This window comes from Rhincodon typus, chromosome 40 (genome assembly GCF_021869965.1).
Source record: "Rhincodon typus isolate 14 chromosome 40, sRhiTyp1.1, whole genome shotgun sequence".
NCBI lineage: Eukaryota > Metazoa > Chordata > Chondrichthyes > Orectolobiformes > Rhincodontidae > Rhincodon > Rhincodon typus.
Window position 1 is genome coordinate 13,035,418 of NC_063371.1, and position 25,829 is coordinate 13,061,246.

Genomic DNA, 25,829 nt, shown 5'->3' on the forward strand with positions numbered 1-25,829 from the left:
TCCCAAAAATAGAAGGAACCCACCAGCCCGAACTCACCAAGTGGAAGCTAGCACTTTGAACAGTCTCCTGTGTGTCCCCACTTCAGCCAGCTTCAGGTGTCTGGGATCACAGTTACCTCTTTGTAAAATTTACTGCCTACGGTTCAACGGACCGAAAGACTCCGGCCATTTCGCCTCTTACAGAAACAAAACAAAATGCCTGGTCCCCCTCAAGTTTGCACAATTTGCTCAATGATTTTTTTATTCTTTCCTTTCCTCGGGAGGCTCTCAGTGATCAGCTGAACAAAGTGTTGATGGCCGGACAATCCGAGGGGACAATTTATCATCACCATCATCACCATCAGACTGGCAGAGGAAAGGACATTTTACAAAGGACAGTCAAGACAAATGTGGTCGTGTTGGGCCGTGTGAAGAGTGTAGTGCCCTGCAGCTTCCTCTCAGTCCGTGTCCCTGTGTGTTGACCAGTGCGTGTGTGTGCACTGCAGTTTTATACGGACAACAATGTCGGGGTTGAGCCAGACTGGGAGTGCACGCTCGATCCGCAAAATCACAGCCAATCGTACACCCCGAATTTGTGTTTAATTCCCCTATACCCCCCCCTTTCAGTTTTCTCGAGGGAAATCAGAGGGGAGCACTTCTGCACCTTGACTGAGCACTCCCAGTCATTAATGTCAAAGCATGCCAATGCACGCTAACATTTCTTTCCTTGGAAACTGTGCGCTACAACAACAAAGTTTGAAGCTGTACGTTCATGGCAGACAGAATGTTCTCGTTAGTTTTTGCTCTTTCCAGTTTTTAATGTCTGCATGTGAACCTTGTATGTCAGACATGGGATCAAAAGTGGTTTGATATCTCACGTCAAGAAGAAACCTGTGAGAAATGCTTTTTTGGGAAGATTTTTGCATACAGTATTTTGAACAAAGATGTAATTCTATTTTGTGGCGTTATTTTTAAGATTTTATCGTACCTTATAATAAGGTGCAATGCTTGATTTTGTGAAGAGGTGGTGATTATTCACCGATGTTCTCATTGGCTTCTTGTCTATTGTAATGCAAATACTGTAATTTAGTTCAAGTATCGCCATTTGAAAAATACCTAATGTATTGTCGTACCATTTGCACTGTGGGCAAATGTTGAAACATAAATATATTGTGTTTGCTGAGAAAGGTCCCTCCGCGTTTTATTGACCTCAGTTCCTGACAACATTAACTTGAGTCCCTCTCCCTTTCCCCTCTTTCGTCTGCCTAACTGCTCTGTTTGGAACTAAACAAAAATAGAATGGCTGATGCTGGAAATCTGAAACAAACACAGAAATTTCAGGAGAAACTCAGCAGGTCTGGCAGCATCTGTGGAGAGAAAGCAAAGTTAGCATCGCAAATGGTAACTCTTCATCAGATGCTGTGAGACCTGCTGAGTTTCTGCAGCACTTATCGCTTTTGCTCTGTTTTCTGTTCAGTTCCATGTCCCAGTAATCCCCTGGCCCCGTGTTTGCAACATGGTCTAATTCTGTTTCTGGAGGAAAAGAAATGAAAAAGGACATAATCGTGGATTCTTTTCTGTGTGTCCACTCAATAATCTTGGGAAATGACAACGCCAAACCTTATGGGAAAGAAATGGAGATCAGAAATAAAAACAGAAAGTGCTAGAGAAACTCAGCAGGTCTGGCAGCATCTGTGGATAGATTAACAGAGTTAATGTTTTCAGTCCAGTCACCCTTCTTCAGAATGCTGCTAGACCTGCTGAGGTTTTCCAGTAATTTCTGTTTCTGAACCTGATGGAAGTATTTAACAATTGTAAAGAAGTTTGAGAAAGTTGTGTCCACTCTGGGAGATCAGAACTAGGGATCATAGAGTCATAGAGTCAGACAGCGCAGAGACAGACCCTTCGGTCTAACCAGTCCATGCTGACCATTTTCCCAAACTAAACTAATCCCTCCTGCCTGCTGCTGACCCATATCCCTCCAAACCTTTCCTACTCATGAACTTATCCAAATAAATCATGAATAATAATCAATAAATTCTGAACAGATAGAACAGGAAATTTGGCCCAGAGAGTCAAGAGAATGTGGAACCAATCATTTAACGTATAGATTGAAGGGAATCACAAGGGGAGAAAAGGGCTGGATAAGGACGTGGTAGGAGAGGGAACAGCAAAATTACTGAGGGAGTGTGATGAAACAAAATAGGGAGGCTTGTATGCTATGTACAAGTCTGAATGAAGTAGCTGGACTGAAAAAAAAAACCCTCCAGGTTCACTGTAATTGTATTGAATTGATCTTTCAGATCAGAGATTGTTTCAGTATTTCTAACTCTGGGAATCTTTAATTGGAGAGGATTGTTTTGGGAAGGAAAACCTAAATCACAAGGATAAATGGTGCCTAAAGGGGCAGAGAAACATTCAATAATGTTATACACTTTTAAAAAATTTCAATTCTTTTAAGGGACCATCATTCAGGTATTGAATAAGAACGTAAGATCAAGGAACAGAAGTAGGCAATTCAGAATGCCAATCCATTCAAAATGGTCATGGCTGATCTAACCCTGGCCTCAATTGCACTTTCCTGCCTGCTCTCCATGACTCTATAACCCATTACTAATTAAATCTCTGTCTCTTTCCTCCTTAAATTTACTCAATGACCCAGCATCCACTGCACTCTGGAATGAATTCTACAGATTCATGACTGTTTGAGAGAAGTAATTTCTCCTGATCTCTTTTTTAAATCTCCTGTCCCTTATCTTAAAGCTATCATCTGCTGTTCCAGATTGCCCGACATAATTATAGAATTGTACAGCATAGAAACAGACCCTTTGCTTCAACTTGTTCATGCTGACCAGACATCTTAAATTTAGCGAGTCCCATTTGCCAGCATTTGGCACATATCTCTCTAAACCCTTCCTATTCAAGTACCCATGAGATGCCTTTTAAATGTTGTAATTGTACCAGCCACTCCCACTTCTGCTGGCATCTCATTCCATATGTGCACCACCCTCTGTGTGAAAAAGTTTCCCCTTGGGTCCCTTTTAAATCTCAGGGCAGCACAGTGGGTCAGTGGTTGGCGCTGCTGCCTCACACTGCCAGGGACGTGGGTTCAATTCCACCCTCGGGTGCCTGTCTGTGTGGAGTTTGCATATTCTCCCCGTGCCTGCGTGGGTTTCTTCCCACAATCCAAAGATGTGTAGGCTAGGTGGATTGGCCATGCTATATTATCCCGTAGTGTTCAGGGATGTATAGATTAGGGGAGGTGCGATGCTCTGCGTGTCGGTGTGGACTTGTTGGGCCGAAGGGCCCGTTTACACACTGTAGGGATTCTATTCTATAATTCACCTTAAACTGAATTACTCTAGTTTTGGACTGCCCCGCCTCAGGAAAAAGACCTTGGCTACTCACCCTATCCATGCCCCTCATGATTTTATAAACTTGTATGAGGTCAGCCCTCAGCCTCTGATGCTCCAGGGAAAATAGCCCCAGCCTATTCAGCCTCTCCCTCTTGCTCAAACTTTCCAACCCTGGCATCATCTTTGTAAATCCTTTCTGCACCTTTCAAGTTTAATAAAAGAGACTTTCTACATCTTTTTAACAAACCCCTTTTGCATCTTACATAACTCAATGAGATCTCCTCTCATACTCCTAAGCTCCAGAGAGTACAGGCCTAAACTGCTCAAACTCTCTTCACCAGACAAACTCCCCATCTCTGGAATCAATCTGGTGAACCCATTGATGATATATAAAAATATTTCAAATGCTGTTAATAATTCAGTGTGTATTTTGATAAACGAAATAAATTACATAGAGGTTGGAGCATTGGAAAATGTGGATCGAATCCTCAGCATTCCATTACTCCAAATTTCCCCAATAAGGAAAGTACACAATCATTGTCTAAATATGTAAATATCCAGGCCAGCTGGATGTGAATTCTTTCAAACATACAAAACAATCTAGAAAAAAAAATTCTTTCAAAGATTTTTTTCTTCTAAGTTCAAATATTGGGTGCATGAAGTGAATCATGAAATTACATTCTGGAAAATGTATTGTAATAATTCTGCAAGGCCTGCCACCAAACTGAAATGATGCAAGCAAAATTGATTCTAAGGGATTACAGCAAATGAGTAATCCTTGACTTTAAAGAGTTATTTATTTAGTTACTATCAAACAAAATAAGCTTAAAAAAAAGATGAGTAAGTTCAGTGTTCAAAAGGAAATTACTAAAATAGTTTGTAGAAAGGGAAAAACAAAATATTAAATACAGACATTCTAAAGTTTACTTGGTTTCACAGGACAATGAAGAGCAATTTAGACAACCCCAAATGCAAATTTTACAAGTCTTGAATTATTCACATCGTTTCCAAACATTGTGAGGACCTTGGGACAGTTCAAGTTGGTCCCAATAATAAAAGTGAAGTGCTATTTGCTATCACTGGAATGAAGTTGGGGTGGCCAGGTAGGAATGTTTTGAAGAAAAGCCTGGAATTGTTTGAAGGTGGCATACATCCAAAACCAATCCTTTCATGCTCAGGGACGATAAAGACACAAGCATTTCAGACAGAAAACTGAAAATATTGCAGACAGTAACATACAACTGCAGCCTAATGACAATGATAGAACCTGTATGTGTGTCTGTTTTGTCATTGATCCCTATTAACACAGGCTTTTAGAACAGAAAGCCACTTAAGTAACCTGCCTTTGCCTTCTGAAATAATGGGCATCTTTGGTGCATGTTTCCCCACGACTCAGATGTGCTGCATTGGTACAAGTGGAAATTTATACAAGCCTCAACAAAAGGGCCACAGTCCAATTCACACTTTGAAACACTTGCTGTGTGCATATGAGACAATGTGTAATTGTCTCTCTTTTTCCCTTGCATGTTATTTGTCTGTATGAACCACAAGTCCCAACTTCAGTCTCACTTGAGAGTTACTTCAAACCCTCGTCTGACTTTCTCCAGAATCCCAGAAGAGCGTTTTCCTCCCAGCTCTGTGCTACTCCTGCACAAATGTTTTCACTTAAGGAAACTATTGTAATATTTTATAAAAGTGACAAAGAATGTGTCCATTTAGTTCCTTATTTCAATATTTTGTGACCAATGTAATTGTTGTTGATGGGTAAAACGCAACGTAATTGAACAATGAGAGGAAGCATTTATCCTGTGGAAAATGACCATGAAATTATACCAGTTCTCTCAGCTCAGTGGGCAATGGGGTTTTATTACCTATGTAATTTCCTATGTTATTTCTGCTACTTTACCTGGCAGATCCTATGAAGATTTATCATGCCTTCCAAATCAATATGATCCCCCTAACATTCATATTCAATTTATTTTGCATCAGTTTAAGTTTATGCATTTAAGTCTTACTTGGGTGAATGAATGTTCTGCATGATATATGTAGATACATCTTTCCATACTGTCTGTACTTTAGCGAAACTGCCCCTTTCTGGATAGTTTACTGTGATAGAGTGATTACAGGGCAGAAGGAATAATACAAGTTGTATCTATCCTCACCGCACTTCCCCATTTACATTTGGGCTCAGTCCTGTGCTTCCATTCTCCATCCTTTACAGCAAGTGCAGATTCCTGATGAAGTTCACTGACAACATGTATGCACAGTACACTAAACAAAATGTGGCCTTTGTATTTTAAACCCTCAATCTAACTTCTGTTGATGTACACACCAGTATTATTCTTCTGTCCAATGTGCAACACTGCAGTTCATCTTTTCTTTTCCCAATTAGTTACATAGCTGATCTAAATCCTTTTACAAGTCTTCTCATTGCTTCCTTAATGTTTGTGCCACTCTGTTCCTCCACCCCTCTCTCCTTCATAAAATTGCTCCTTAGTATCAGCTTCTTTGGCCAAATGTTTGGTCATCTGCCCTAGGACTCCCCGCATGTGGTTCTGGGTCAGTCTTTTTTGATGTCCATAAAATCTCTTGTCGTGATGAATGTGCCACATAACTGCAACTTGTTACTGAGATCTCCAAACTTAACCAGCTTACAATTGGATACAAACTGATGTAGCTGGGCTTGACAAAAAGTGCATTCTGAGATATACGCTACTCTAGGAAAAATGTTCCCCCGTGCGATGATGGCAACTGGTATTCTTTCTCACTTCACTACTGATGCAATTCTTGGTCATTTTTCCAAATCTATGTGGGACTAGTTTAGTTTGGGAAACTTGGTTGGCATGGACAAGTTGGACTGAAGGGTCTATTTCCGTGCTGTGTGACTCTATGATGGTGAATATGACTATCTTCCATCCTAAAGTCCTCAGGTTTTATTATTCTTCATGTGGGAATGCATTGAATTGAGGAATTATCCATTATGTTTGAAACTTCTATTCAAGGGGAACTGGAGAGCAGGATCTCACCTGTCTAAGTTCTTGCTGGCCTTTCCTTGTGAAAGATTTTGCTTCGTAGATAGTGCTTGTGATAAAATCTTGTGAATGAGTTTCAAATATGTAGTATTATTGAGGTTAAGTTCATGAATATGTTACATTTGTCTTTTTGAAATGCTAATACTAAGCTTGAAAACAAAGCTTTGAGTTTATTGAAGTGTATCTCAACCTTAGACCTGCCAAAGGCAAAGAAATACTTTTGAAATTTTCTCCCTATTAGAATCTCAGAAGTGCTTGCTTGTGATGTTATAATGTTTTCTCCCAATCTTGTGGAATCTTTCCAGTAACACTGACTCTTGCTGTACCAGTTCCACAGAATGTGCCTTCATAGATCTTGTCGTCACACCACAACCTAGATGTTAGTTGCCTCAAGAGTTTTTATTAATCTTCAGTCTCTTTAACCAGTAAATTATCTCCCTCACACCACTTCCCAACTTGTGGAGGCTCAGCCTGTATAATCCTTCTTGGCCAATGCTTCAAAACATGGGTCATTCAATCTGTTCAGTTTTTCCTTCAATTTTCAATTGATCACAACTTGTACCATTTAGAATTGTAACTTCCTCTCTGTCATCACTCTGATGTGGCAAATTACTTCATTGCTATGTTCTAGAATTATTTCCAAAACTCTCCCTCTCTCTTTGTTCAACTTTAAGAGACCTAAGAACATCAGAAATAGGAGGACACTTTTGGACCCCTTAAGCCTGGCCTGTTTCACAATTCATTCAGATGGTGAGTTGAATTCCACTTTCCGGCCTGGCCCCATCAGTTCAACCTCTTTGACCAGATGTTTTATGGCCAGCCGGAGTATCTTCTTGTCTCAGGTTGTCTCAGGGCCCAACCATTGACTCCTGGAACCATTGGTGATGTGCAGTCCCATGGGTTTGAGTAGATTGTGGCCAGTCTTTGCAAGCAGACAGCTTGTGCGGAGCCTGGTCATGAGTGTGTGGATTGTCATGGGCCAGCCGAGCTTAGAGCAAACATTGAGCTCAGCACCTAACATTGCCCCTCAGTTGCATCAGTCTTAAAACCCTTGTACTGTGTAAGAATGTTCCTTTTGTTGGGTGGCCAGTTCAGCCAGAAACTGTCTGGGCTAAACTCCCTGTTAGCCTGAGGGAAAGGTTCAGGGTCAGGCACACCCTGTCACATTCCTGTGAAATGTTGGTTCTTTGCTATTCCTGACCTGTCCTGAGCCTCCCTTGCCGGTGATTGGACAAGGTCGACATGGATTTATGAAGAGGAAACCATATTTAACAGAACTGATCAGATTATTTGAGGATGTTATGAGTATAGTTGATAAGAGGTCCCAGTGGTTGTGGTGCCTTTGGATATTTCAGAAGGTCCATTTGAGAGGTTAGTAAACAAAATTCAAGTGTATTGTTTTGGAGTTAATATATTCACATGGATTTATAGTTGGTTAACAGGCAGAAAGCAGAAATAAATAGGCTATTCTCAGGTAGGCAGGCTGTCACAAATGTGCTACTGCAAAGATCAATGCTTGTGTCTGAACAGATCACAATCTCCATCAATGATTTGGATTCAAGGGCCATTTGCAATATTTCCACATTTACAAACGATGCAAAATTTCTCATGAGTTGTTAAGAGGAAGAAAAGAGGCTTTATGGGGATTTAGACAGGTTGAGCAAGTGGGTTAGGGTTAGGGTTAGGGCAAAAGGAATATAATATGGAGAAATCTGATGCTATTCACTTGAGTCAGAGGAACAAAACACACAAGTGTTGATAATCAAAAAACCTTGGGTCTACTTGGAAAAGAGGCACTTTCAGGTGCAGCCTTCACTCAGTAGGCAAATGGTATGTTGGCCTTTATTGGAAAAAGGGTTGGAGTACAGGAAGAAGGAAGCCTCGCTGTAATTGTACAGGGCTTTGGTGAGACCACATCTGCAGTACAGTATGCAGGTTTTCCCTCTCCTTTCAAGGAATGATCTACTCGCATTGGAGATAGGACAGTGATGGCTTACTAAATTGGTCCCTGGGATGAGAGGGTTGTCCTTTGATATCAGGCTGAAGAAATTGGGTTTATATTCACCAGAATTTGATCTCACTGAAACACATAACAGTCTGAAAGGGGTTTGTTGGGGTTGACACTGGATCCGAGCTGGGATGTCTAAACCAGAGTGACATCGTTTCAGGATAAGATGCTCTTCATTTTGAATTGAAATGAGAACAGGTTTTTTTTCATGTAGTGAGTTGTGAATCTTTGGAAATCCTCAACCCCAGAGGGTTGCGGCTGTGAGATCATTAGGTTTTTTCAAGGCTGGATTGATAGATTTTTGGTCTCTCGGAGAATGAAAGAATACAGGGAGCAGGAGGGAAAGTGGAGTGTTACAACACTGAGACAGACAGCTGAACCAATGCAGCCTTTCTACTTCTGTATTCAGAACACAGGAAAATTAAAACCTTCAAAGATCCTCAAAATTGACCACACTGGTTTCCAGCCAGACTTTTGAATCACCAGACTCTGTGAATAATCAATTGCAGGCAAAAGAATTAGTCATTTATTAACAATGTAGTAACTTTAGCAGAGTAAAAAATTAAACAACAAAGTCATCTAATTGGTTTGTGCTATAAACCCAATAGACTTTGTTTTCAGCCACATTCCCACAAAGCTTTTTTTTTCAAACAAGCACAGTTAAGGGATAAAACAAAGAAAATAATAAATTGGCCAGATTACAAAAGTGGTTTTCAAGTTGTGTCGCTCCGCAGGCACAGATGGTGGTTTCTTGGTTGATGTTCTGAAGATGTCGATCAGGGCCCCCTTCAAGTTCACTCAGATAAAAGCAGTCATACTCACAAATTAGTTTTCGATTCCATGAACTTCCAAGAGCTGATAAGGGAGCTTAGGTATGGAGCTCTCAAATGTTCATGCTGTAGCACCAACAGCCAGATTCCTTTTCAGAGAAAACACCGTCCAAAACCCAATTCAAATCTGTCCACTCCCTGACAGGCTAACTATCTCCTCCAAGAAGTCCCAGTTACCATTCAACATCTGCCATCTGTTTGGACATGACGTCTTTTCCAGATTTGCTGGAACCAATTCCCATTGACCTCATTAATAGCTGACTGTTGCTATCTGTTTAAACATAATGCTCTTCCCTGGTGACAAAGTGTCTGCAGAGCCTTTTGGTCGGGAACCAACGTGCAATTAACTTCTAGGTCTGGCCTCACAAATAAACAAAACCTGTTGGGTCTGTGTTCCTTGCACAAACTGTTACCCACAGTCCAAATGTCATCTTTAGTGCTCAGTTCCCAGTTCACAGCTCCAAACCAAAATTGATCGAAGAATAAAATAAAAATTGTGAAAAATTCTGACATCTCTAACAAGAGTTGAAGCCCAAGTTTAGCCATGATTGTATTGAATGATAGGACAGCTTCAATGGGCCAAATAGCCAACCCATTGTTCTATCTCTTGTGTTCTTCTGTTTTAATTAAGAATGAATTAAAGGATTGCGTGTGACATTAATGATGAGGTCTGTGCTCCCTGTGGAAGGATTAGTGTAACTTATGACCCTTCTTTGATCTGAATGACTTGCTGCATATACACACATTGTTAATGATGAAGGTGAGTACAATAGGGGTGTCACTCATGGGTGCTGCTATTTTCTCATTTTGTCACAAATTGGTAGGTGAGCACCAGCCCTGGCTCAGTGAATAACACTGTTCTCTGGTTAATGTTCCCTTTCAGAGTTTAAGCACAAATTCTCAGTTGTGTTCTGAACAAAGAACAGTACAGCACAGGAGCAGCCCTTTCAGTCCTCCAAACCTGCGCTGACACATTTTGCCCTTCCATACTAAAACTGTCTTCACTTACAGGATCCGTATCCCTCTATTCCCTTCCTATTCATGTATTTGACCAGGTGCTTCTTGAATGCTGCTACTGTGTCTGCTTCTACCACATCCTCTGGCAGTGTGTTCCAGGCACTCACCACCCTTTGTGTGAAAAACTTGCCTCGTACATTGCTTTCAAACTCCCTCCCACCTCGCACCTTGAACCTGTGTCCCTAGTAATTGACCCCTCCACCCTGGGAAAAATCCTCTTACTTTCTACTCTATCCATGCCATTCACAATCTTATAAACTTCTACCAGGTCGCCCCTCAACCTCCTGCATTCCATTGAAAACAAGCCAAGTGTATCCAACCTTTCTTCATTGCTAAAATCTCGCATACCAGGCAACATCCTGGTAAATTTTTTTTGTACACTCTCCAAAGCATACACATCCTTCTGGTAGTGTGGTGACCAGAACTGTACACAATATTCCAAGTGTGGCCGAAATAAAGTTCTATAAAGCTGCAGCATAATTTGTCTATCCTTGCACTCAATGCCCCTTCCAATGAAGGCAAGCATGCCATAAGCCTTTTTTACTGCCGCACCTACCTTCGTTGCCACCTTCAGTGATCTGTGGACCTGCATACCCAGATCCCTCTGCATATCAATACTCTGAAAGGGTTCTGCTATTCACTGTATAATTTCCATCTGTACTTGACCTTCCAAAATGCATTACCTCGCATTTGTCTGGATTAAACTCCATCTGCCATTTTTCTGTCCATACCTCCAACTGATCTATATCCTGCTGTATCGTCTGAGAATCCTCCTCACTATCTGCAACTCCACCAATATTTGTATTGTCTGCAAACTTACTAATTAGACCAGCTACAGTTTCCTCCAAACCATTTATGTAGATCATGAACAGCAGAGGTCCCAGCACTGATCACTGCGGAACACCACTGGGTCACAGTCCACCATTCTGAAAAACATCCTTCCACTGCTACCCTCTGTCTCCTATGACTAAGCCAGTTCTGCGTCCATCCTGCCAGCTCACCCCTGATACCATGTGACTTCACCTTTTGTCCCAGTCTGCCATGGTTCTGTGGTTTACTGAGAGAGTGAGATACAATTCTTCATGTCCTTGGTTTCTAACTTCCACACGTAGATGGTGGTATCATGGTAAGTCACTGCAGTAGCAACCCAGAGACCCAAATGAATAATACCCTGGTTTCAATTGCTAACTTGACAAAATGCCTTTTCTCATCCTTCATGTTGTTGCTTGCAACATGGCCTGCTGTTACAGTTTGAGCAGTTTATTGAATCTCTTCAATCGTGTACAGTACTGAGCTGAATCACTTGAGTTCTCCCCTCTAAATTACTGGCCATGTTACCAGAATTACCTGTTTTGGTAATACGTTCTGACTAGATTTTGGCAAGCTAACAAACCAGTTCACAGTTCAGGCCTGTAGGGCTGAAACCTTCAGTAAGCCACAGAAATGTTCGGTTTCCTATGCCAACTGTTTATTTCTGTTTTAATACCACCTACCCGCCGAGAAATGTTGAATCCTTTGCAGGCTGTCTGAATAAAGAGGGAGTGACTTGAAGGAAGTCTTTAAAATGACGGGAGGATTTGATTGAGTCATTACCGAGAAGATGTTTCTGTTTGTGAGGAAGACCGGAACTCGAAAGATTGTCAGTCATCAGTTTAAATGGGAATTCAGGAGATCCCTCCTTCCCCAGTGAATGCTCAGAATCAGAAAGTGGTTATCCATGTGTTGTTTCCAGTGTTGGTGCCTGTTGTCAAACTGCTGTTGTCACCTGGTGGTCAGGATGTCCCACAGATAGTTTTGGCATTTTTGTTTATTGGCTATAGCATCTCTCAGTTGTGAAAATCCATGTGTGAGTCTTCATGCCACACTCATAAACATTGTTTTGGGTGTCTGTTGCCCACGTCTACCTCAGCACACAGAAAATCCAGAGCTAAGTGTCCATCTTCTGTCCCACAAATGTGGTGGAAACACCTCTATTTGATGGACGTGAATATAAATGGGAGATGTGACTTTCAGAGTCATAGGGGTGTACAGCTTGGAAACACATCCTTTGGTCCAACTCATCCATGCTGGCCAGATAACTGAAATTAACCTTGTTCCATTTGTCCTAAACCTTGTACCCATCCAGATGCCTTTTAAATGTTTTAACTGTACCACTTCCTCTGGCAGCTCATTCCATACATGCATCATCCTCTGCATGAAAAAGTTATACCGTAGGTCCCTTTTAAATCTTTCCCCTCTCACCTTAAAGCTATGCCGTCTAGTTTTGGACTTCCCTACCCTCGAAAAAAGATTTTGGCTATTCACCCTATCCATGCCCCTCATGATTTTATAAACCTCTATAAGGTCATCCCTCAGCCTTTGACGTTCTTGGGAAAATAGCCCCAGCCTATTCAGCCTCTCCCTATAGCTCAGACCCTCCAATCCTGGCAACATCCTTGTAAATCTTTTCTGAACCCTTTCAAGTTTAACATCATCTTTCCGATAGTAGGGAGACCAGAATTGCACGCAGTATTTCAAAAGTGGCCCGACCAATGTCCTGTACAGCTGCAACACGACCTCCCAACTCCTATACTCAGTGTACTGACCAACAAAGCTTACCAAATGCTTTCTTCACTACCCCGTCTATCTGTGACTCCACCTTCAAGGAACTATGAACCTGCACCTTAAAGTCTCTTTGAAGTGCCTCATTTCTACCTTTGAGAGATTTCTAGAGTGTGCAGCAAACTGTGAAGATGTCCACTGTTCTCTGGGCCAAGATCCTCTTCCCATTGTTGAATCTGAATCTCTTGCAGAATCCTTAAATAAACACTTTTGTGTAGGTAGGATTTTTCAGATTTCAATCTTCAATAGCTCAAAATAGGAGCCTGGGAGACTCATAGAACATTTACAGCACAGAAAAAGGCCATTCAGCCCAGAATGTCTGTTCCAATTCCTTGCAAGACAAACTAACTTAGTCCCACTCCCCTTGCCATTTTCCCGTAGCCCTGTAAACTTTCATCTTCTGTTTATTATCATCTGAATTGTCTTTCAAATGCCTCAGATGAATCTATCTCTAATCACACTGTATGAAAAAGATTTTTCCTGCTGTTGCCATTGCTTCTTTTGCCCATCGTTTTCAATCAGTGCCCTCTGGTTCTTTATCATTCCACTGATGCGATACTTTCTCTGTATCAGCTCTATCTGATCTGTTCGTACCCCTGTTAAATCTCCTCTCTCTCCCAAGGACAAATTGTCCACACAAACAAAATTACTCTCACTGCCCCCAGGTTTGGATTCTCCTGGAATCTTTGGGAATTACAGATGAAACTGGGGACAACGCAGACAAAACAACCATTTGAGCATATAAATACATGCCCTTTGTTTCCACATTGTTTGAGATCTTCCTCATCTTAGTTGTAAAAATATTGGAGGTGGGAAAATTGTCTGTTTGACTGACAGTCAAGAATTATTCAGTCGACTATCAAAGAACTTGTCGCTTTCCTCTTTGTGTGGGAAGAAGTGACATTGAAGTGATGGACAAATCAGTCAGTCAATCCAGGACAGAACAGCCACTTGATTGACACTACATTCACTACCTCGAACATCCACTCCCTCCACCACCAACACCTACTTGGCAGCAGTGTGTATCATCGACAAGATGTACAAGATATTCACCAAGGATCCTTAGATAGCAGCTTGCAATCCCACAATCACTTCCATCCAGAAGGACATGGACAGCAGATACATGAGAATACCGCCAACTGCAAGTTCCCCTCCAAGCCATTCACCATCTTGACTTGGAAACTTTTTTCTTACTCATTTGTGGGATCTGGACATTGCTGACTGGGCCAGGATTTCTTGCTCATCCCCAACTGCCTTTGAGAAGGTGATGGTGAGCTGCCTTCCTGAACTGCTGCAGTCCCTCTGCTGTGGGTTGACCCACAATGCCCCTAAGGAGGGAATTCCAGGGTTTTGACTCAGCGACAGTGAAGGAACGGCGATACATTGGAAATATATCGCTGTTCCTTTGCTGTTGCGGGGTCAAAATCCTAGAATACCACCCCTAAGGGCATTGTGAGTCGACCTGCAGCAGAGGGACTGCAGCGGTTCAAGAAGGCAGCTCACCACTACCTTCTAAAGGGGAACTAGAGACGGGGCAATAAATGCTGGGCCCAGTCGGCAATGCCCATGTCCCATGACCCAAAATAATCAACAGCTGGAAAGTTGAAGTGTGGAATCATGGGAGGTGAAAGATCATGTGATGAATCCTCCAGGTAGATGTGTAACTACAGTTGGGACCTCAAGGAAGGGGAAGTAGTTTGTGGCATCATCAATTTTGTCTGTATTCTTGCAGATAGATCAAAGATTTTCAGTTAATCATGGAGAACCAGCATGGGTTCATGACAGGAAGGTCATGTGTAACAAACTTCATGGAATTTATTTGAAGAGGTGACTAAAGTCATGGAGAGGGGAATGTGTGTGGATGTTGTTTATATGGATTTCCAGAGGCATTGATAAAGTCTCACCTAAGACACTGTGTTAACTCAGGAAGAAATCCACGGAATTGAGGGTAAATGTGGCTGGGAAATAAGTTGCAAATGACAGAAAGTAGTGATATTGGGGAGGCACTCAAATTGGCAACGTGGTGTCCCACAAGGATCTGTGTTCGGGCCTCAATTATTCACATTCTTCAATAACCACTTGGATAATGGCATAGAAAACCATAAAATCCAAATTTGCTGATGAAATAGAGTTAGGTGGCATTATAAACAGTGTGGATAAAATTACAAAGGGATATTGATAGACAAAGTGAATTGGTAAAACTGTGGCAGATGGAGTTTGATGCAAGCAAGTGGGAGGCGATACATTTTAGGCTGAAAAAGGATAAAATGAGGGTAATTTCTGGATGGTATGAAGTTATGAGCAGTGGATATCCAAAAACAAAAGCACATACAGACTTGGGGGTTCAGATATCTAAAATGCCACAAACAAGTGCAGAAAATAGTGAAGAAGGTTAATGAGTTTCTGTGGCATTCACTGAGAAATGACCTGCACAGGGTTGCCATTATGCCAATGGATGGCTTTACTATACCCTGAACAAATATCGTGGTCTGGTAGGAAGGATATTATTAAATTGGAGAGTGTTCAGAAAAGATTGGAAGGTTTGGGTTTTAAGGAGAGACTGGATGGACTGGGACTTTTTTTCACTGGAGCGTAGGAGGTTGAGAGGTGACCGTATAGAGGTTTGTAAAATCATGAGGGGCGTGGACAAATTGAATAGCAAAGGTATTTTCTCAGGGGTTGGGGAGTTTAAAACTAGGTGGCATAGGTTTAAGGTGAGAGGGGAATGATTTAAGAGGGACCTGAGGGGCAACTTTTTCACACAGCGAGTGGTTTGTATGTGGAATGAACTGCCAGAGGAAGACGCAGGAATAACATTTAAAAGTCATTTGGATGTTGGATAGGAAGGGATTAGAGGGATATGGGCCAAATGCAGGCAAGTGGGACTAGTTTAATTTGGGAAACTTGGTTGGCGTAGACTTGTTGGACTGAAGGGTCTGTTTCCATGCTGTATGATTCAATGACTCTGCAATGGAATGCTTTTTTTATGTCGAGAGGACTGGAATATTAGGATGCAGAAGTTATGCTGCAGTTAAACAAAACCCTGGTTGGACGCGACTTGGAGCACTGTATGCAGATCTGGGCATCACACCTTGGGAAGGATATATTGACCTTGGAGGGAGTATTATGTAGATTTACAAGAATGACACCTGGATGTAGGGGTTAAGTTATCAGGAGAGATTACGCAAATTAGGCCGGTTTTCTCTAGAATTTAGAAGATTAAGGGGTGATCTGATCGATTTCTTCAAGATATTAACAGGAAAAGATGGGGTAGATAAAGATGAACTATTCTTCTGGTTCGAGATTCTAGAACAAGGCGCATAATCTGAGTGTTAGGGCCAGACCATTCAGAAGCGATGTTAGGAAGCACTTCTATGCACAAAGGGTGGTAGAGGTTTGGAGCTCTCTTCCAGAAACAGCAGTGGATGCTAGATCAGTTATTCATTTTAAATCTGAGAGAGGGAATTTTTTGCTGAGCAAAGGGATGAAGGGATATGGGCAAAAGGCAGATTTATGGAGTTAAGCCACAAATCAGCCATAATCCCAATGAGTGGTGGAACAGGCTCGAGGGGCTGAATGGCCTACTCCTGTTCCTATGTTCTTATGTTAATATTTTCTTGGCAAACTATTTCTGTCGCAGATGGATTGATCATGGAGCTTACAGGGGTGTGAAAGATGTGTACGGTGTTCAGTTTTGGTTCCTGGTTTTAAGAAAAGGTAAACTGGCATTGGAGGCAGCTGAAAAGTGATCCAGTCAGCTGACTGTTCTGATGAAGGGGTTGATTTATCAAGAACTTCTAAATAGGTTAGGCCTTTATTCCATTCCGGTTCAGAAGAATGAGGGGTGATCTTATTGAAACAAACAAGACTCTGAGGGGGCTTGATAGGGTAGATACTGAGCAGATATTTCCACCAGTGGGAGACACAGTTACCGAATAAGAGGACTGTCATCGAAAACTGAGATATGCAGGAATTCCTTCTTTCAGAGGGCAGTGAATGTCTGGAATTCACTATCCCAGAGAGTTGTGGTGTTAAGATGATTGTAAGTATTTCAAGAGAAGATAGATGGATTTGTCAAATATCGCGGAGCTGAGCGCAATGAGGAGCTGGCATGAAACAGGGGTTGAGGCCTGTGAGAGGTGAATCATGATCCTGTTAAATGGCAGGGAGGGCTTGAGGGGCTGAATGGCCTACTCCTGCTCCTATTTCTTATGTTCTTGACAGGTCCACGATGATGAGCTTTAATAATATTCTCAGCCATTTGATGTCTGCTTCTTATGATGTCATTTCTTTAATATCAGCTTGTTATAAGTAACCATTCCTCATTTGGAAAGGAGGGATTGACGTGCCTTGGGTGACTGATGCTTTCTTTTGTCATTAGCAGACACTGTCACCAATTTTCTGCAATGATTCTGTCCTGGCTCTGAATGCTGGAGAGAAGGATTTCTGTTTGGTCTGGAGCAACCTGGTACAGACACTGAGCGCTCGCAGATGGGCGCCATTCAGTTACCATGGTGCAGCCCACATGAAACAGAACGTGAGAGTGCCAAAGGTGAGCTGACAAACCAGGAGTGTTTGAGCAATCTGGAGAGAACCCACAGGAACTGGGAATGCTGAGTGGAGACTTGGGAAGTGCCTGACAAAACCACCACATCTTGTCACCCACTGAAGGAGGGATGTTAACAGGGGACTTGATGTGAGTTCAGATATGGACAGCAAGGTTTTGGGGTGTGAATAAAAAGTACTTACATATTCATTCAAAGTGCTGTCACCTACAAGATGAGAGAGAGAAAGAGGTAAATGGAAAGTGGGATTAGGGTGGGCAGCTAATTTAGAAAAAGCTGTATTCTTTCATTGGATGTGGGTATTGTTGGCAAGGCCAGAACTTACTTCCTACCCCTAACTGCCCTTGAACTGAGTGGCTTGCTCAGCCATTCCAGTGGACAGCTTAGAGTCAGCTACATTGCTACGGGTCTGGAGTGACACGAGCTTGACAAGCGAAGGAAGACAGATTTCCTTCCCTAAAAGACAAGAGACCTGTTTGGGGCCAGCCATTTGGATCCAAAATTGGCTTGAAGGTAGGAGACAGAGAGTGGTGCTGGAGGGTTGTTCTTTGGATTGGAAACCTGTGAGCAGCAGTGTTCCACAAGGATTGATGCTGTGCCCACTGCTTTTTGTTATTTATATAAATGATTTAGATGTGACAGTTGGAGGTATGGTTAGTAGGTTTGCAGATGACACCAGAATTGGCGGTGTAGTGGACAGCAAAAAAGGTTATCTCAGAGTACAACTGCACCTTGATCAGATGGGCAAATGGGCTGAGGAGTGGCAGATGGAGTTTAATTTAGATAAATGTGAGGTGCTGCATTTTGGAAAGACAAATCAGGGCAGGACTTGTACACTTAGTGATAGGATTGTGGAGAGTGTGCAGGTTCATAGTTTCTTGGAAGTAGCATCACAGGTAGGCAGGGGAGTGGAGAAGGCATTTGGTATGCTTGCCTTTATTGGTCAGTGCATTGAGTATAGGAGTTGGGAGGGTCATGTTGCAGCTGTACAGGACATTGGTGAGGCCACTTTTTAATACTGCATTCAGTTCTGGTCTCCCTGCTGTAGGAATGATGTTGTTAAAATTGAGAGGATGCAGAAAAGGTTTACAATGATGTTGCCGGCATTGGAGGGTTTGAGCTAAAGGGAGAGGCTGCATGAGCTGGGGCTATTTTCCCTGGAGCGTTGAGGCTGAGGGTGACCTTAAAGAGGTTTATAAAATCATAGGGGACATGGATAGGGTAAATAACCAATGTATTTTTCCCAGGGAAGGGGAGTCCAAAACTAGAGGGCATAGGTTTAAGGTGAGAGGGGAAAGATTTAAAAGGGAGCTGAGGTGCAACATTTTCACACAGAGGGTGGTGTTTGAATGGAATGAGCTGCCAGAGGAAGTGGTGGAGGCTGGTACAATTACAACATTTAAAAGGCATCTGGATGGGTACATGAATAGGAAGGGTTTAGAGGGATATGGGCCAAATGCTAGCAAATGGGAGTAGATTAATTTAGGATATCTGGTCGGCATGGACGAAGTGGGCTGAAGTGTCTGTATTTGTGCTGTATGACTCAATGGGGTTTTAAATGAGTAAAAAAATTTGATGTCTATTTGATGGTGACCATTACTGAGATTAGCTTTCAGTTCCAGATTTGATTGAATTAAATTTCTACTCACTGGTTATGGTGGGATTTGAACATGTTGCTCTTGAGCACGAGCCTCTGAATTTCTGAGCCCAGTGAGATTTTCACTGGAGCACCACCTCACTCAATTGTTTGCCTGACCTGTTTCACTATCCTTCAAGTGATCATGTTGGGCTGAATGGTGTCATTCTGTGTCTTGAGTTTTTGTGGTTTTCACGTACTGAGATTTTTGAATGGTGAGAAGTGGGAGAACAATCATGATGGTTTGAAGGCATTAAAGAGTGAGGATTTTGTGTTTTTTTTATGAGTTCACAGCATGTGGGTGTTACTGTCTGGGCCAGCATGTATTGATCATTCCTAATTACCTTGGAATAGATGGTACTGAGTTGCCTCCTTGAACCGTTGCAGACCATGTGGTATTTGGTGCACACAGAGTACTGTTAGGGAGGGAGTTACAGATGTTGACCCAGTGACAGTGAAGGCATAGTGATATATTTCCAAGTCAGGATGCAAAGTGGCTCAGAGAGGAGCTTGCAGATGTTCCCAAGTACCTACTGCTTTTGTCCTTCAAAGTGGTAGAGATTGTGGGTTTGGAAGGTGCCATCAAAGGAGCCTCTGTGAATGTCTGCAGTGCATTTTGTAGATGGTCCACACTGCTGCTTGTGTGCATTAGTGGCAGAGTGAGTGAATGTTAGAGGTGGTGCAGCGGGGTGCCAGTCAGGGAGTTTGCTTTGTCCTGGATGGAGTCAAGCTTCTTGAGTGTTTTGGAGGTGCAACCATCCAGGCAAGTGGGGAGTATTCCATCGCACTGCTGAGTTGTGCTTTGTAGACAGTGGACAGACTTTGGGGAGTCAGGGGGCGAGTTCTTTGTCTCAGTATTCCTCGGCTGTGACCTGGTCTTGTAGCCACTGTGTTTATGTGGGGAGTCCAATTCAGCTTGTGGTCCTCCCAGGACATTGATAGCGGGAGATTCAGTGACAGTGAATATCACAAGGTGGCGGTTAGATTCTGTGATGCTGGAGATGGGCATTGCCACACTTGTCAGGCCCCAGCCTGGGTACAATCCGTGCCTTGCTGCATTTGATCAGGGACTGGCTCAGTAATGTGAGGAAGGGCGAAGGGTTCGGCGAAGGCTCTGTGCTTCAGGGAGGCTGAGTGTGAGCTGACGGGGGGGTGGGGGGGGGGGGGGGGGGGGGGGGAAGGGTGAGGGGGGGAGGTGGTAGCATGTGTTTGGCCTCTTGCTGTGCTGGGGAGCTGACGTCACCGTGACCCCGAAGGGGGTGGGGCCGACCTATGACCGCGGCGTGACCCCTACCACATCCTCAGGTTCCAGGGAAAAGGCGGAGACCTGCCCCGGAGACAGAGAGAAAAACAGAGAGAGGATCCGGGATCCGGGATCGGGATCGGGATGAGCTGGTGAGTGAGTGACGGAGGGAGGGAGAGAGCGGGCTTTCGGGCCTCTCGCTGCCGCAGGGCCCGGCTCCCAGGCCCAGGCCCAGGCCCAGACCCAGGGCCGAAAGGGAATCCCGGGCCCCGGGAGGGACAGACAGATCCCACTGCCAACCCCTTCACGGGGCGGGGAGGAGGAGAAGGAGGAACCCCGGTGTCCCGCTGCCCCGGGGTAAGGAGGGCGAGTCCTGCCCCACCCCCGTCACAGGGAGAGAGCCTTCATCCCAAAGTGGGAGAGAAGCTGGTGGGAGTGTGAGGGATGGGAACACAGGACCCCAGCTCTGGGGGTTGGGAAAAGGGTTTCAGGCTAAGGAACAAAAACAGAAGTTGCTGGAAAAGATCAGCCGGTCTGGCAGCATCTGTGAAGAGAAAAATCAGAGTGAACACTTCTCTGCACAGATAAACTGCTGAGCTTTTCCAGCAACTTCTGTTTTTTGTTCCTGATTGACAGCATCTGCAGTTCTTTCGGTTTTTATTCAGACTGAGGAGGTCAGGGGTACAGGCTGGGTGACCACATCTGCTGCTTTTTCCGTTGCCCCTCAGAGAGATGTCTTTTGTCCCTTATTTCGAGAATGTGCTCATCCTGGCAGACAGCTCCATTCTTAACCTCATGGTTTCGGTGTGTGTGTGTGTGTACACGTACTGGCGCCAAGAGTCATCGAGGTGTACAGCACAGACCCTTCAGTTCACCTCATCCATGTGAACCAGATATCCTAAATTAATCTAATCTCACTTGCCAGCATTTGGCCCATATCCCTCTGAACCCTTCCTATTCGTGTACCTATCCAAATGCCTTTTGAGTTATAATCATTCGCCTATCATGGTAACGTCAGTGTCCCCTCTGAACAGATCTGACTCTTTCAGAGGGCAGTTGGGTCATGATCTGAAGAGGGAACCTGCATAAGGCTACAACGGAAAGCAATGAGGTGAAGGGAGTTGCTCTGTCGCACAAAAAGCCAACGTGGACGTGACTGGCTGAGTGGTTTTCAGTGATTGTGAGCTGCACAGTTTCACAGCAACTCCAGTAACTTCCCACACAGGCTGGCCACACATTGGGCTTTTCAAGTTGTCGTGCTTACAGAGAAGAAGTTTATCACTGGGTTGCATGCAGAAATAACTCCCCCATTCACTTCACGTCAAGGACATGTTGGGCGACAGCTGTCAAGAGCCAAAAGGGAGGGGGCTCAGACTGGAAGTGCTTGGTGCTCAGGGATCCCAGTGCAGGGGTGAGGTGTGCGCAGCCATGCCGTCAGCTGTTTGGGCAGTCAAATGTGGGACTGGAGAGCTGGGATGGATTAAAATGGGAGATGGATTTTGGATTAGGATTGGTTCTGAACTGTAAGCAGGATCTGGGAGAGGTCCCAAAGATTTAACTTCAGTGTGACAAAAGGACTGTGGTGTGATATGCTTTGTGTTCAGTCATGTTGGTGGGCTAGGTGTGATATTCACTTCTGAATTTATGACCTGTATTCCTGTTGGAAATCATCTTGGCGGGGGACTTGTTGGGCCGAAGGTCCTGTTTCCACACTGTAGGGATTCTATGATCTATGATCAATGATTTTTCCACAGGGTAATAAAATATGTTAAACCCACATCCTGCCTGTCTTATGTGTGCCTATCCTGAAGTGAAACCACATGGGATGTACTCTACCAAAAGGGTTTTGGTTCATCTATTAATCACATTTTTTCCATTTTTTTTAACCCATCTGTCAGGAAAGATGGTTCAGAAAGAGGGTCCAAAATATTTCACAGCTAACTCTGTACTTGGGAAGTGTTTCATGAGTGAATTTTTCAGGAGGTACTAGAGTGTTTTGAAGTTCGTGTGTGATATGATTTCCATCAATCCAGGAGACACTGACTTGAGGCTTTCTTGTGAGTTGTAAGGTTTGTTGGTGGATAAAAAATGGTTTTATCCTGTCCCTGTGAATGAAGCAATCATTCTGACATTGTCTGTCCACATCTTGGAAACACTGACACCAAATATTGGCATGTCAGTACATGACGTGCATGAAGAAAATTGCATTGATATTTTGGCTTCTCAGACCACTCATGCTAATGCACCTCACATTCAGTGTCATGCTCTAGAACTGCAATTATTGTTATAACTTTGGGAAAATATGGCAGTTAAGTGTGTGACCAAGCGAGTTGTTTCACTAACCTCTACAGTAAATGATGCTGTTTGTTCTTCTAAATCCACGTGACTCAACGTGTCCTCCAATATGTCACTTCTGACATCTCATCTGACCTGGCAATGCACTGCAGCTGCATCCCTGCTGTCTCAGGTGGGAATGTTACTCCTGAGTTAAAAGGGGCTCTCGTACAAGACTACAGCACTGTCCTGAAGTTTTTTATGCAGTGCTTACACATGATTACATTGTATGCGAATGTCCTCAAGTCTGCATCTTGAGTTCATTGATTGTGTAAAGCCACATAACTTTGCATTTCTTAAAGATCCTGGATGTCAACACAAAGTGTCGATATGAATGAGACAGCGTTTCGTGCAACTTATCAGAACTATGGCTAATGTACAGTCTGTGGCAGTGTTGCATATCCTACAGGACTATGTCCCTGTTTGGTATCTCTGAGACAGGAGGTTTTGCATTCTTGATATTTGACTAGATAATCCAGGTTTATGATCCAGTGCCATGCAGTTAGACCTGAGACCTTCAACCAAGATCCTCTCAGATCATTTGTAAAGGTGCTGTTTTGAAGACAAAGCCGGAGAACTCTTCTGCATGCCTGAGCCATCTTTTGTGCTTCCACGCGTGTCGCTTGAAAGAAATAAGGCTGTCATTGCATCGAGTCTTCGTCAGAACTGGAGAGAGAGAGGGAGAGGAGGACAGAGAGATGGCCGGGCGATGGGTCCACTTTGTAGAAAACACATAGGAAGGAACTAGTGGAGTAAAGGCACGGTCAGGTGGTTTGAGGATGAAGGGGATTCAAAGACCAGGTGTTATGGATGGAATGGCGATGTGTTATCAAGACTGGGGGGAGGTAAGAGAGGTCCACAGTAGGTGTCAGAAGTAGGTGTGATTCACCTCTCACTTTGGTCCTGAAAAAGAGTTACATTGGAGTCGATATAATTGGGGAGGCGATGGCCTAGTGGTTTTAGCGCTGGACTGTTAATCCAGAGACCAGAGAACGTTCTGGGGACTTGGTTCGAATGATGATCAAGAATCCGTTGCCAATTGTTGGAAAAACCCACCTGCTTCACTAATGTCCTTTCGGGAAAGAAATTGTCATCCTTACCTGGTCTGGCCTACATGTGACTCCAGACCCACAGCAATGTGGTGGACTCTCAACTGCCCTCTGGGCAATTCGGGATGGGCAATAAATGCTGCCTGGCCAGCGATGCCCTCATCCCGTTAATGAATAAAGAAAAAAAAGTTAACCCTGTTTGACGTGCTGACTTCCATCAGCACTTTTTTAATTTCAGATCTCCAGCATCCACAGGGTTAGGCTTTTGTATTATGATGATATTGCCATGTACAGAAATTGGCTGCTGTGTTAGAAACACACGAATCAGGTCACTTGGTGTGAAGTGCTTCGCTATGCCCTGTGGTTGTCGAAGTTGGGCTGATTGCATTGAGACAGCAGTTGGATGAAATTGCTTTTACAGAGGGAAGACTCGATCATCGCAGACTGTGAAGATATTTCACTTGAACGCCACACCTTGAACACAGCAGTCCGGGTTCAAGGCTGAAGTTTAGAACATGACCGGAAGTGATGAGGGTCGATTGAGAGAAACGGTTTTCTCTTGGGCCCAAAAATTAGTGTCTAGATCCTTGCAGTGAAATCGAAATATTGTAGACTGATGGCACAGAAAGCGGTTTTTCAACACAGCTCATTGGCAGCAATTGTAAAAGACCTGTCCCGGCCAAACTGATTTCCAGAGCTTGATCTGAAGGTTTGTAAGTTAAGGCATTATGTCTGAATCAGATCCTCATTTTGGCCTGATCTCATTGAACAGGAGGGTAGGTACAAGGGGCTTCATGTTGTCTCCATTGTCCACTTCTGCATGAAGGGAGAATGTAATCTGCCTGCAGGGAGCTCTATCCATCCCAAAGTTCGTCAGAAATGCACTCAGTGCGGGTACACGTGGATTGTGGAGATGACTTCTAAACCTCCTGAACAGTTTTTGTGCTTTCATTTCACCTGGAGTCCACTCACTTGTCAATCCAGTCAGGTATATTTCTAAGAGATAGTAGGAACTGCAGATACTGGAGAATCTGAGATAACAAGGTGATAGAGCTGGATGAACACAGCAGGCCAAGCAGCATCAGAGGAGCAGGAAGGCTGACGTTTTGGGCCTAGACCCTTCTTCAGACCCTTCCTTCATCATCTTCTGAAGAAGGGTCTAGGCCCGAAACGTCAGCTTTCCTGCTCCTCTGCTGCTTGGCCTGGCATATTTCTACCTTTTTCTCCAGGATAGATGTCAGGGAAACTAATCTCGTCGATTATGCCACTCGGCTGCTGGAGACTATCAAACTGGAAAGCTGTGTGGGTTTTTTCCTCCTCTTGCGTTTCATTATGCCGTTAAATTCCCTGATCGGTTATGATTTTTCTCTCTCCACTTTGAAACGAAGTCTTTTTACAGTCATAAGCTTGTCAGTGATCCAGTGTGATTTGCTGCAGGATGGACTTGAGCTTGTTGAAGAGTCTGTGCTGCTTCCATTGCTGAGAGGAGAATTGGCCACCTCCAGTTAGCACCCAGATGATAAAAGTAAAATACTGTGAATGCTGGAAATCTGCAACAAAAGCAGAATGTGCTGGAGACATTCAGCAAAGCAGCAGCATCCATCAGAGAGGAACCGAATTAGCGTTTCCAGTCCAATATGACTCCTCCTCTAAACAGAAACATTCTGACTTAAAACATTAACTCTGTTTTTCTCTTTCCACAGATGCTGCCAGATGTGCTGAGTTTCTCCAGTGCGTTGTGCTTTTGTATCAGATTTCCAGCATCTTGTCCTTTTGAGTTCAGTCACCCACCCTACTGCTTAGGAAGCACCGTAATTGTTCTCAGGAAAACACTCACAAATGTCCTGAGCAATTATGTCGGGAGACATTTGTTCACACAAAGGGTTGTGCAAATTTGGAACTCTGTCCTTCCACGATAGCTGTTGAGGCCATGGGTCACTTGATGATTCCAAAACTATGCTTATTCATTCGGATGTGAAGGTTGATGGAACCAAGTTGAACAAACAGACTTGAGGTGCAGATGAGGCTAACTATGTAACAGACTTGAAGGGCTGAGTGTGATCTGGTACCTCTATTCCCTGGGTATCTGACAGCTAAACCAAAGGCTGTCAGCTTCTGGTCTCTATATTTATATTTATATTTATATTTATATTTATATTTATATTTATATTTATATTTA

The 25,829-nt window shown here is 43.5% G+C and overlaps 2 protein-coding genes across 3 annotated transcripts in view; both read left to right on the top strand.

Annotated features, from left to right (window-relative positions):
• Positions 1–25,829, top strand: part of LOC109926765 — a 741,111-nt gene that overhangs the window by 474,261 nt on the left and 241,021 nt on the right. The window lies entirely within an intron of this gene.
• bin3 (bridging integrator 3) overlaps positions 20,285–25,829 on the top strand; it is a 118,720-nt gene continuing 113,175 nt past the window's right edge. Inside the window, exon 1 of one of the 2 annotated variants that reach the window (XM_048618591.1) lies at positions 20,285–20,419. Coding sequence is in view for 1 of the 2 variants with exons in the window: in XM_020533191.2 (XP_020388780.2) it covers positions 20,412–20,419 (8 nt within the window). In the remaining variant the exon portion in view is untranslated. The remainder of the gene's footprint in view (positions 20,420–25,829) is intronic. The other variant, XM_020533191.2, reaches the window with a different exon arrangement.